The 12,737-nt window shown below is 59.3% G+C and overlaps 1 protein-coding gene across 1 annotated transcript; it reads left to right on the plus strand.

The window, feature by feature from the left end:
* Positions 1-4,094: 4,094 nt before the first annotated feature.
* Positions 4,095-4,824, plus strand: BXZ73DRAFT_83457 (uncharacterized protein; the record flags this gene model as incomplete). The annotated part of the gene is made up of 4 exons (XM_048023922.1): positions 4,095-4,138; positions 4,250-4,417; positions 4,495-4,627; positions 4,654-4,824. 4 exons carry the CDS (start codon positions 4,095-4,097, stop codon positions 4,822-4,824), a joined length of 516 nt encoding a protein of 171 aa, XP_047870929.1.
* Positions 4,825-12,737: the final 7,913 nt, after the last annotated feature.

The raw sequence follows: 12,737 nt of genomic DNA on the forward strand, positions 1-12,737 counted from the left end.
GGTCGAGTTAGACGCCGCCTCAGAGGCACTGGTGACGTAGTTGGCGTTCGCATTCTGCTGGCCGTTCTCGCGACCGGCGTAGGCGGCGGTGTGGGACATGGACAGGGGCGAAGGGTTCGTGGGCGAGCTGTTGTGGTGGGGTGGGCCCGGGGGGAGTGCGCCGGTGATGGCAGAGAGGGTATTGGGGGTGATGGTGGCCACATTTGAGAGCGAAGGAGCGGCGTTGGAGTTCATGAGGTTGAGCCAGGCCGCGGTGCCAGGGGAGGGAGGAGGGAAGACGGAGCCGATGATGGGGGTGAGACCTGTTCCAGGCGTGAGGCCGGTGCGGGGAGTGAGGCCGGTGCGGAAGGTGGAGGGATCGAACGCGGTAAGGGTGTCGTTGGGGTTGTTGGACTGAGGGCCAGCGAGCATGGCGGGGGAGAGGGGACCTGACCTGAGGGAGTTGGAGAGGCCCGAGGAGGAGAAGCCCCATGTGTAGGCTGATGGGTCGGCGGGGGAGCCGATCGCGTCTATCGGGGGAAGAGTCGGCTTGCCGTCGTCGCGGTCCTGAGATTTTGAGGTGCGGGAGTCATCATTGCGGGAGGAGGGCTGGGAGGCGGAGGAACGAGTGGTGGACTCGGGGCTTTTCTGCTGGGTGCGGAGGGAGGAGTCGTTGGAGGGGCGGGCAAAGGACTGCTCGAAGGGGTTGGGTTCGAGGTCGAAGGTGCTGCGTTTTGGATTGGGGGCGGGGCGATGGGCGGGGGCGTCGGGGTGGTGTGCGCGGGAGGGAGAGGGCGGGGAGGCGTCTGGGGGGATGACGTTGTCGGTGGGCGGGCTGGCGGCGAGGACTGGGTCGGTCATGACGTCCGTATGCAAGAGGGAAGCTGTCCGGGAGAGGATGACGACGAGAGGAGAGGTGCGTGGTGAAGTCACCGGTGGCCCTGGGCCTAATGACGACGCTGACGTCGTTATGTAGAACATCACCCCGAGCCAAACCCTTTTCACCACCCCCCGGCCACCCTCTCCTGGGGGGCCCCTCCGAAACAACGTCATGGTGGATAAGGTTGTGCCGCTTCCCAGCCCGCCGCCGCGTCTAGACCCGCCCCCCTCGCGCCCCGTCGCCCCCGCCCCCGCCGCCCCCGTCGCCCTCGTCGCCGTCGCATCCACCCTCGCCCACTGCCCGTCTGGGTGGGACAGCGAGGGCAGGACGCGGGCGGGCGGGGGCGATGAGGATTTGGCGCATCCAGGCCATCTTCCCACCGGCGGACTCGTGTGATCGAGACGGGCGCCAGGCGCCCTGACAGCGATTTGCCCGCCCGACGAGCTCGGCCTCCGCCCTCCTGTCTGCACCGTCCCCGCCTGCACGAGCGACGAGCTGACGAGGGCGATCGCGCCCGTTCTCCGCCGTCCATCCCGCTGCGAGCTAGCTTCGATGGGGCGCGTCCGTGTCCGGGGCGAGGGGACGGCGGCCCGCCTGCCACGTGACGCTATCGGGCACGGCATTGCTGCCTCGCCATCAGCCATCCAGCTGATCTTCTTCGCCCGCCCCTGTCAGCCTCATATTCCAACTTCCGATGCTGAAAACATAGCCTCGCCTCTTTTGCCTCATACTTGCGCTCTCTGCGCCCTTTACCTCGCCCAAACGCAGTCCTATCTACTCAACGCTCGCCACCCACGTCGGCCTAGCTTTCGCCCTTCGCAGCGCCTTTTGTTCAAGCGAAGCCGTAAACTTCGACACCTCGTTCCTGTTCCTGGTCTTTGACTTACCGCCCCGGCCAAAGTCGTCTCAAACCTTGCTCCGCTTCCCGTCCTCCGTCCCAGCGTGCACGCTGTCGCGCAGTGCGCATTCACGACAGATGTCTTCTCCTCTCGACATATCGCCGCAGCCCCGTGCCGCCCATTCATGGCGTTCTCGGGGATCACGCACGGTTAGCCTCCTCGCAGCAAAACCCTTAATCTCAGCTGCTGATCCCCCGGGTCTCCCCGCGCTCGCGCTCAGTCCTTACTTGTCTGTCCATCCGGTTAAAGTCGCGGCGTCCAAAGAGCCGTGACGCATGGCCCCGTACTCAATGTCCATCCTGTCGGAACGCCCACATCGGACCCTGCAATCAGCGAGCGCATCATTACACGCACGTTCTCCCCGGTCTAGCCTCTCGCACGCAGCCGCGCCTGAGACGCGAAGAACGCGCGAGCAGAACCCGCAACGCAGCACGCTCTGAGAGCCCCGCCGCGAGGCGTGCAATTTGCCCGCACACGTGTCGCGTGCAGATTTCGCGCGGGCTGTCGGCCTCTCTAGATCTGGCTCTCGGTGGGAGATACGCCCTTTGAGCGCGCTGGACGCGGATGGCCACGGGGAGGCACACGTGTGGCGACAGGGACGTTCTGTGTCTTGAGATGGGACACGACCATCAGACCTCAGCCGTCCGCGGTGTCGCGTTGCGCGCCCGGTGATCCCTGTGTGTGGACTTTGACCGCGCGAACGTACGTACGCATAACGGCTCCCGTCGTCGATCGTCTGGGCATGGGGTCTCGGAAGTCGTCTTAGCCTGTTGTCGGCAGTGTCGCCCCCGCTCACTATTGGCCGTGTCCGTTGCGGAGTTCGTGCACACTTCGAGGCGTCGGAGCGCCCGCGCGGGTACCTGCGAGTCAGTATATATATGTTTGCGCTTTCCTGGCCGGGCAGCGGACTCGAACGTGCCCCCCAGCCTGCTCGCAATCCTTTTACTCGTGCTCGTTTCATTACGTACGAACGGCGATCGTTGTCAGAGATCAGTCCCTCGTCTCGCGTCTCGTTTGTGCATGTCCCATCGAGGCTCTCCCGACCTACCCCCAATAAATTGTCTGGCAAACACATGATGGCAGACCCCTAAAAGCCTGGCTCGAAGTGTGTTAACCCGCCCATTAGCATTCCATCGTCGGGGGCCGCAAACACTTGTGTTACTGTATATACGAGTGTTACACCCAAACGGATGCCCATCGTTCGTGCCCGCAGCCTCCCCATGCCTCGTTCGACGGTAACCATGGTCGGAGGGGAAGAAGCAAACCCGAACGTTACACCTAGAACGGAGCGCTCGGGCCGACGGGATGAATTCCAGCTGCCTCGCGCGTCGAGATCCGTGAACGTTTGGGCCCGCGAGCCCGCTGCGATCTGCGGCGGCGCTCCGTCGACGGATTGGGTTCTGCCCATGTCACAGTCCCGTCCCGAGCACGCGTCCGAGCGACTAGATGAGGCCCGCTGGGCACGCCATGCGCCCACGGCCGTCGAACTCAACACACGGAACTGAGAGCTGTTGACGAGTGTCGGTGTACCACACGCCCCGCCACCCGCGCGTTCGCCTCCGGGGTCGTGTTCACCAGAACGGCGCGCCCCGCTGCCTGACGTCGGTGTTGCGCCGAGGGCGCCAGCGTGACCACTTCGCTGTCTGCAACACTTGCGACCCCGACATCACCGGCTCGGGGCACACTCGCCGGCGACCGCACGCCTTCCACTGCACATCACGCCAAATTTCCCGTCAGGAAATGTTTAGGATAGGTTGTATATCCAACACATATCCCGCGTATATACTGGGATCCGGATTTCCGGGCCATTTTCGATGACAGGCGACCAATTATGCCCACGTGACCTGTTCACCTCGCGCGTCTTAACGCGTCTGCGCGTCGAGAAGCACCCTGCATTTCCCTTGCTTCATTCCCCCATCCTTCCTCAGGCCTAAGTGCCATGTCCAACCATCACCATGACATTCCCCCAAACCCCATCGCGCAACGCCGCACCGCTCTATCAGTAGGCTCGTCGTCCGTTACCTTTGAGTGCCTGCAAAGTCCCTGTGCTCAGCCCACCGGCGGTTCACTTATCCCCAGCCAGGTGTGCCTCACCTCCGATCCGGTTGGATCAACCGCAGTTATATGTGCATGAAGAGTGTTACGGGCTTTCCCGGGATTTTGGGGCGGAGCAAAGGCGAGTATAGCTCATTCTTTGGGTAATTATATGCGCACTGAGTTGTGCTATAAAACATCCGCAGTGCGACCGAACACTGTGGCGATGATGCCCGGGTACGTCCTTCGTCTCGTATGCGTACCGCCTTGGAATTGATACACCTTGAAGTCAGTGCGACAAGATGGACACGATGGACACGAGTGACAACGGAGCGCCCGAGTCGAGGTGAGTGCAAACACTTGCGAAGTGGTATAAGTTGCAGCGCGTGTGCCACAGCCCGCTTTGCAGTCGAGACCGGCTCTCTGCTCCCCGTTTCGCTGTCTCATATATACGTAGTGATATTGATCTAGCTACAGTACTTGCAGGGGTGCAATCATCGGCCGCTGAAACCCCTCACCCAAGACCTTCACCCAAGAGCATCGCACGGCAGCCGCCCGCCCCACCTTCGCTGAGATCCCGCCTGAGCATGTATGGGAGGATCTGGCCCGCGATGGACATGATCAGGTGCGTTCTCTGCTCTCTCTCCCGTATCCTCGTCCTCGCCATCCCTCCTCTCCATCGCGTGTGATCATCCCCTGCAGGATGCTCTACATGTGGGGCCGGCTGCTCGTCAAACCGCCCTGGAGCACCATTCCGAGGTCCACGATCTCCCTCAAGGACTTGGCCCTCGCTCGGCTCCCCACCCATCTCTTCGCGATCTGCGGCCCCGCATCGGTCTCGTTCCTCAAGAAGTCTCTCAGGTACCACCCTACCCGCACCGCGACACGATCGAGGTGCTCGAGGAGTACTTCAACACCCCGCCCACGTTCCCCTTCCTCGACCGCATGCTCGGTGTCCTCAACGCCCTCGGGCCCTACGGGCGCGCGCGCGAGGACACGGAGCGCTTCCAGGGCTGCGCAGGCGATCTGTGACGCGTTTGACTCGCTCGACAACGCCAAGCTCCTCAACGTCGTCACCCGCATCGTCGGCCACATCGACGCGCTCCTCATACTCGCCCGCACCGTCCGCCGCGGAGCGCAGAGCATCGGCGTGCTCGGCGTCGTCGACGCGCGCACGCGCGCGGGCCACCGTCGCCGCCGCCTGACGTGCCGTCCATGGCACGATGGACAACGGTGTAGGTGCCTGCCGAAGAAGCGCTCCGACGACTCCTGGGACGGGCAGTCTGGAGGCTGTCGACTCGGACTGAACCTGCGTGGACCCTGCTCCCCGACCGTGGCCAGCTGCTGCGTACTATTGTGAATCCCGGTTGCTGCTAGTATCCCCGCATCCCTGTAGCACGTGTCAGTAGCGTAGATGTCAGAATATACATTTTTACCAATATCGTATGAACCATCAGACAGCCACGAACGCACGACCCGGAATAGCGAGTACCCTGGAAGCGCCAGCCGGGATGTGCACAGGATATTTCTGGGGAAAGGGGAAGTTTCGAGGAATATTCCAGAACCTTCCTGGCAGGAAAGACCTTGGATAAATCTGCGATATTCGTTATATCCCAGACATATCCTGCCAGGAAATTTGGCGTGATGTGCAGTGTTCGAGGCATGCGTGCACTCGGTGGCGACACCAACGCCACGGGCGACCAGCTGGCGTAAGCTACCGTGATCGACGTGCACGGTGCAAGGCATGCATGCCATCGACGTATGTGTCATACATCGTAGCCAGTATTGCAAGCAGTCGGTGGCCCAAGTACCCGTATCGAAACAGCAGATGTCGCCCACGGGTAGACACCACGCGCGGATACTAAACATGACGTTGTCTGTATTCATGGGTTATGGGCTACAACAACCACGAAGGGTACAAGCAAAGCAATCCCGAACCAGATCACGCACGAGCTGGGAGGGGCGGAGTCTTGTTCTTGCAAGCGTTAGGGAACAAGCCTCTGCAGAACCTTGCCTGGTCGGGACAACAGGTGACACAAAGTAGCACATGTTCTGTGCGAAGGTTAGCGAGCATATGGCAATCGTCTTACCAAAGTGAGGACATCAGCAAAGTTGGTCTGCACTTGCGGTCGACGACTGGACGGTGAGCACTTGACACTCTGCTCTTGCATCATTTATTCGTCTTGTACTTGGACACATGTCATGTAGTCGTAGGGGGGTTACAAGATATTGCAGGTGATACGAAAAGCAAACTTGACAGTTGGGTTTTGTGCTATTGAAGGGGGAACGGAGTTCGGAGACAGAAAGAGGAACTTGAGGATACGTAAACTTGCGCAAGAATACCGCCGTGCCCTTTCTGCTTGCCACTTGTCCGCGCCTTGCCATCCACAGCGAGTGACACATTTTGGAGCCATCAAAGCAAAGTAACGATCAACACATGGGACAGTCAACGCACGGTTGCTTCACCAGCGGGAGTCGCTGTTCCCGTTCGTGGCCGCCGGAGCGTCGTAGTCCCGACCCCGGCCGGGGCTGCTGCCACGCGGGGGGCTGCGGGAGTAGCTCCTGCGCCGCCTGTACTCGGGCGAGTATCGCGACCGAGGAGGAGGACTGCGGCGGTCGCGCCAGTCCCTGCTGTCCCTGCCGTAGTGGTCCCGGTCCCGATCGTCCCGGTCGTAACGGCCTCTGTACGGTTCGCGGTCACGGCGATTCCTGTCGTCGTGACGGTCGCGAGGAACATAGTCGCGACTGCCCACCTCAGGCTCGCGGCGACGATGACCCATGTACTCGCCAGGAGTGGGAGCATGAGGACGGTCAGTAACCGAGTAGTCGACACGAATGCGGCGGCCATTCAACTCCTGCAAAAGCCGCTCAGAAGCTGCGCAAGATGAGGACAAGCAGCGGGACTCACCACTCCATTGAGTTCCTTGATGCATCGCGCCGCCTCGTCGACGGTAGACATCGTGATGAATCCGAACCCACGGGAGCGGTCGGACTATGACCGTATGAGCACAAGGGCTGGCGGGAGGGCAAAGCGAAACTCACCCTCTGGTCATACACAATGACAACCTTCTCGACGCGTCCAAAGCGGCTAAACTCGTCATCCAAATCCCTCTCGGTCGAACGGATGCTAAGTCCAAAGACACCGAGCACGTTAGAAGGGTTAGGCGCCTGCTTTGCCAAATTAGTCCGTACACGCCTCGAACATGCGGACAAGACATACAATTGGCGCTTGCGCTGGACGACGGGGAGGGGGCGACCTCCGGTAGCTTGAGGACCTCACTGGGCTACGCGAGCGCGACCGGCCGCGGGGAGGAGGCTGGTCACGGTCGCGAGACTCTGAGGGAGGTGCGGCGGACGCAGGAGGCGGATCATTGTTGTAGGCCTCGTTGTAAGGGTCTGCAGGGATGGCGGAGTCGGCGTACTGGGTTTTCCGAGGGAGAACAGACGTTGGGGTGAGTACACAACACCTGGAAAGGGAACAGAGAGGGATATGGGGGCGACGTGGCATACTCACCATGATGGTTGGAGTTGGCAGGAGTTTGCGCGTGTTTGGCGCACGCCCGCCGCCCGTTTCAGAGTCCGCGATGGGCGCCAAACATTATGTAATGTGCGGCTTTATTGGTGCCGATCGAGAACGCCCAGGCGCACTACATGCACCCTGAAGTTGTCTCGCATCCTCTTGACTGGGTTAGGAATCCATATGCGGCTGTGCTTCTAGCAGGCATGATTGAATGACATTCTCTCCCTCCTCCTACCGATTCTCATACATCTTGCGTATGTCGAAGCGACACCACTGCCCTCAACCAAACTTCCTTGCGTTCGCCTTTTCTAATTGTTCTCGAGTCTGTCGAGGCTCAAATCCGACAGGAACGGGAACATCGCATGACCACCCTCGTCCTTCACGTCGAGAAGGCCTTCCAGCCGGTCGACCGCGGCCGCAGTAGGCAGAGGTCGTCCTTCCTGCGCCATGCACTCCAAGAACCCCTTCAGATGGTAAGCCTCGCCCTGGTACGCATCGGCGATGCGTGGCACGCTTTCGCCGTCGCCGTCTTCTCTCGCCGTCAGACGGAGGAACGCCCATCCTTGGACCGGGTGAAGGTAGAACACCCAGAGCACCTTCGCGTCGCGGGGGACCCATCTCGTCGAGAGCGGCACATTGGCGACGGTGCGCGTGCCCCAGGGGTCGTCGAGCCCCCGCGCGCAGCCTTGCAGGGCTGCAGGTTCGGTGATCCCCCGAATGGGGTAGTTGGGACGGTACGAGTCCTTCTTGTCGAGTCCGTACATCGGGAGCAAGTCTGTGAGGGATTGTACGACTTGCGCGGGAGTAAAGAGCGCCAGAGATGAAAAGGAGGGTTCGGAGTCCCACTTGTGCTTGCCGACATCGACGATGGTGAGCGCGGAGGGGCGCGTCTTCATCCCCGGTTCCGAAATGTTGTCGTCGAGGAGAGCCGGATGGAGGATGCCCTCGAGAGTCTTCAGCTCTGGAGGATAGTCGCGGACGAGGGAGAGAAGAGGGGCGTCTTCGACAGACGAGCAGCCGATGAGGTTGAGCACCCGAGTACGGGGCGCGGCGGCGAGGATTGTGACGATGTCGTCTACGACGGTGGAAGCGTTGTTGGAGACATCCAGCCAGTTGACCTCCGCGTCCCATCCAGAGAGCACCCGGAGAATTTGCTCGCGAGAAAGCTGGATGCCAGACAAGTCGACGAAGTTCGGGTGCTTCCTGTGCGTCTCCCGCAAGACCTCTTCGAGAAGGTCCATGGCGTTGTCTGGATAGGGAATAAACCCGCCGATAGCGTCCTTTACATGCTGAGCCCCGTCTGGAAGGCGACTAAGTTGAACGAGGTCGTCGATACACCCGGTTTCCACCGCTTTGCGCGCGGTGAGAGTGTGTGAGTCACTAGCACCGGACTCAGACGGTGGAACGTTTCCCGCAACGCCCTGGTCTCGCGAGGCAGGAGGGTCCGAGAAGCGCTCATAAGGCCATGCCTCTTGTAGGCGGCTGGATGGAATGAGCGGAACATTACGCAAAGGCCGCATGCAATTCCGAAGGTATTGGAGATGGGCATCTGTGAGATACCATTGTTTGAGCTCACTGCACAGAACTCGCAAACGGCTGAGCACTTACTTGAGCTGGGCTCCTCGCCCATGTCGTCCGTGGATCCAAGGACATCTTCATAGTATTGTACAAGATATCCGGGGGCATCCAGTACAGGCCCGTCGGCCACCATGAAACAATACTTCGGATTATAGGGATCGGTAACATCAATGATGGTGATACCGTCATTGTTGTCTTCGACAGCATTAGCGTTGTCCGGACGAGACAAGGGCAGACACTCACCGCCATCCCAGCAGCCCATGGGGGCGTCGAGATAACAGAATCCACTGGAATAGTATTCGCCTTGTTCACCCGTCTCGAGATTGGTCGACCAGGCGGTGGCGAACAGAGAGGTCGTGTATGGGCATGGGATATCGGGGATTGTGGGCTCTCTGTTACCGAAAGCACCGTACTTGCCGTCCAGGTTGCGGACCTCGGAGAGCAGAGCGGCCGCGTTCAGAGGTTGGCGAATGAGGTCGATGAAGCGGCGGGTAGCGTTGAGGGGGAGGGAACCATAGCACCATTGGTGGTGGATGGCAGCTATGCAGCGGCGGTTGCCAGGGTGGCCGGCTGGAGCACCGTGGGGGCGTACACGAGCGATGAGGAAAGCTTGGTGTCTCTGTCCCATGGCGGGCGAGGATGGCAAGGGGGACGAGGGGGGTAAGGGCCGGGATGCGCATACAGCGACTCGACTTTATACAATCCACCCCGGATCCTTTCTTCGATCCCGAGCAGTGGCCTGGGTGAGTTTGTCCTATTGTGGAAGAGGACGACGAGTCACAAATGCGCGCACTATCGTCCATCTCGGGAGTGTGCGGAAGCGTCGGCCCAGCCGCGCCCACGAAGTCACAAAGGAGGAAGATGAAGTCATGTTCGCTGCCCATTTAGGGACGTTCGACATCACGGCACATACCGGGCCGCCGGGCCCACAATCGTGCCCAGGCTCCTAGGTGCTGCCGACACACCCCTGATTACAACGTCCTATGAGGCCTTGAGGGATGCGCTGCGTGCAGCGATTCGATCTTGGCCTTACATCCATTTCCGAGCTCTTGGGCCCATGGTGCCAGTATTCGGGCGCAAGTCATTTTCTCCTAATGCGACAGAGCATGATGAATACTAGCCTTCCGCCCTGAACATTCTTGTACACACCTCTGAGGGCCCGGGCCTGTTGGTCGAGAGTACACATAGACACAAAGGAGGAAAACGAAAAATTCATTGGCGGGTCCAAATACCCCATGTTTGACGCCGCATGTCAGGCCGTCCTCAGCGTCGCGCGCCCCCTCGATCCTTCTCACCGGGGTACGGAGTCGCATTTGATGCTGTGTCTTATTTCCACTCTGCTGGAGTCAGACGGAGACATAGCGATGTTGTCGTTTGGAGATCTCACGTCGAATTTCATCGAGAACCGGTCACGACGCATTCTTTTTATTTCCTCAGTCCTGTGCGCTCCCGACAGAGCCGAGCGCGATTCATCCCCACAACCGCACATCGACGCTCTCGCCGAAATACCTGTGACCACGGACGGGGTGCTTCTCGAGGATACTCGCAATCTCAGCCATGTCCTCCGTGGTCATGTCCACCTTGGTCGCGCCCAGGTTCTCGAGCGTGCGCTCTTTCCTCCTGCAACGAACACACACGTTGAGCGCGACCGTATTGGGAAGGACAGAAGTCCCGAAGGAGACGTACGAGGATCCAGGGAGCGGGATGATCTTGTCGCCAAGCGAACCCACCCAGGCGATGCTGAGCTGGGCAGGCGTACACCCCTTCTTGCCAGCCATGGCCACCAAGGCTGCAACGAGAATCTGGTTGTGCTCAAAGTTCTGACGATGGAGCGTCAACCGCCGCCTAGACCGCCAAACTCATGGATGATACGAACCTCCCCCTTGAAGCGGTCGAGTCTAAGAAATCCGCCTATGCAGTAAATCAGTGTCGACGCCGGGTGATCATACAGAAAGATTGGCGGACTGTTAAGGTCTTCGACGGTTTTGATGTTGCCAGTTGTGAGGCCATGGCCGAGGGGACTAATCAGGGACAGACGGTGAGAAACAGGAGCGCAACCTGGGAGGCATGTCGACTAACGAGTATGCGTTGATGGCGATGTCGAGCTCCGCTGCTACAGCGATGACTACAATGGGGTAAACGATAAAAACTTGATCTGGATTGGAATGCACATACCCTTTTTCGTCTCTTCTTCGTAAGACATGGGACTGATCTCGATCTCGGCCACGGAAATCGGGTACACCTGAGTTGAGCAAAAGGCTATGGTGTCAAGGCCTGGCGATGAAGTGAAGAAAACTGATGACATACCGCATGACCACGTCGCAGAGAAGCCGCGCCCACTTCGGAAAGCCCCAGGTGATCGAATTTCCCTTCCTTGATCATCGCAGAGAGGTACCTCACGTGGTCCTCCACGGTGAACTCACGCATGAGGCGTGCCGGCTGAAAAAGGTCGATCTTCTTCGTCCCGCGAAGTGCGGTGATAGATCGCTCGACACTAGTCTTAAAGATTGTCTCTCTGCGCAGGCGTCGGGAATCCGATGATGTAAAACTTATGAGACACGCACAAGGTATGAGTCCCTTCCGACATCATCGAGAAGCCCCCCTTTGACGCAATGGTCAGCTGCATGTCCTTCGTATGCGCAGGAGATGTGACCGACCTTTACGGACAGGAATGTCCGATCCGCATATTCCGGGTACTTGTCATAAAAGCGGGCCAAAAGCTCCAGGTTGCCTATACCGTGACCCTCTCCATAAAAATCAGCTGTGGGGCGACATAGGGTTAACGTAAGATGCACAGTGAGTGCGAGGGAATACTCGCCGCTATTCAGCATCATCTTCACGCCCGGAGGGAGTGAGTCGACACCACTCTTGATTGATTCAAAGGCTTGTTCATCCGGAACGTTCCCCCTCATACTGCATGTGTACATGTCAGAAAAGCGTCATCCATGCCTATATTGGTGTACATACGTCATGGTCATCAGTCCATGCTAGTGCATGTAAGTGTTCAGCAGAGAACGATAGGTATGGCGTGGTTCCACGTACTGCAACTTTAGCCACCACGACGTCAGCCGCCGTCCCGCCGAGTTTCGTGGTCTGGATCATGGTAGAGTTCCGCGCGGGTAGTTAGGTCGCCTTTGGGGACAGTACGGATGCTTTATACATGTGGGAAGAGACCTCGAGCCAGCAGGAGGTTTCGAAATCGACCCACTGGGACCTCCGCCAGAGCGAGGGAAATGACTCAGCGCGGGGTCGGTGAGGGTCGGCGCAGCTTTCGCGTTGCACGCTGGACCCCTGATCACGGTCCGCCGTGTGGGTCTGCATCGGCTGCGTATGCGATAGGCAGTACTAAGCCATGGCATTTGCGACGGATGGGATGCCTTCTACACCAGATAGAGAAGGATTTGCACGAGGCCGCACGCGGACGGTCTAATGCGCATGGTCCCAGAATCGAAGACCTCCTTACGCGGCAGTATCTTTGAGGGCCGTGTTCTAGAGCGCGCGATCACCTTCAACGAAGGAACACACCTTCAGCCACCTCCCAGAAGTTGAACCCATAGTCTGCGATTTTTCAGACTGCAGATTGTCTTATTGCCAGAAGACTTGCGCCTCCAGGATCGGAGGCTTGTAATGTAAGGCGTATCGTTTGGATGTGTGGTTGTGGCTCATGGTATGTCGAAGGCGATGGGAAGACAAGAGGATCAAAGCAGTAGTCAGAGAAGTTGCGTCGGCAGGCGCTTGCTAGCGCCCACGTGCACCGTGGTCCATGATGGTCGCAGGCTGTAAGTATCGTCAATTCCTCAGCGATCATCTCCTGCCATAATCTACCTCACCCAATCTTCTCACATTG

The sequence above is a fragment of the Epithele typhae genome, assembly GCF_022376455.1.
Source record: "Epithele typhae strain CBS 203.58 chromosome Unknown BXZ73scaffold_193, whole genome shotgun sequence".
Taxonomy (NCBI): Eukaryota; Fungi; Basidiomycota; class Agaricomycetes; order Polyporales; family Epitheliaceae; genus Epithele; species Epithele typhae.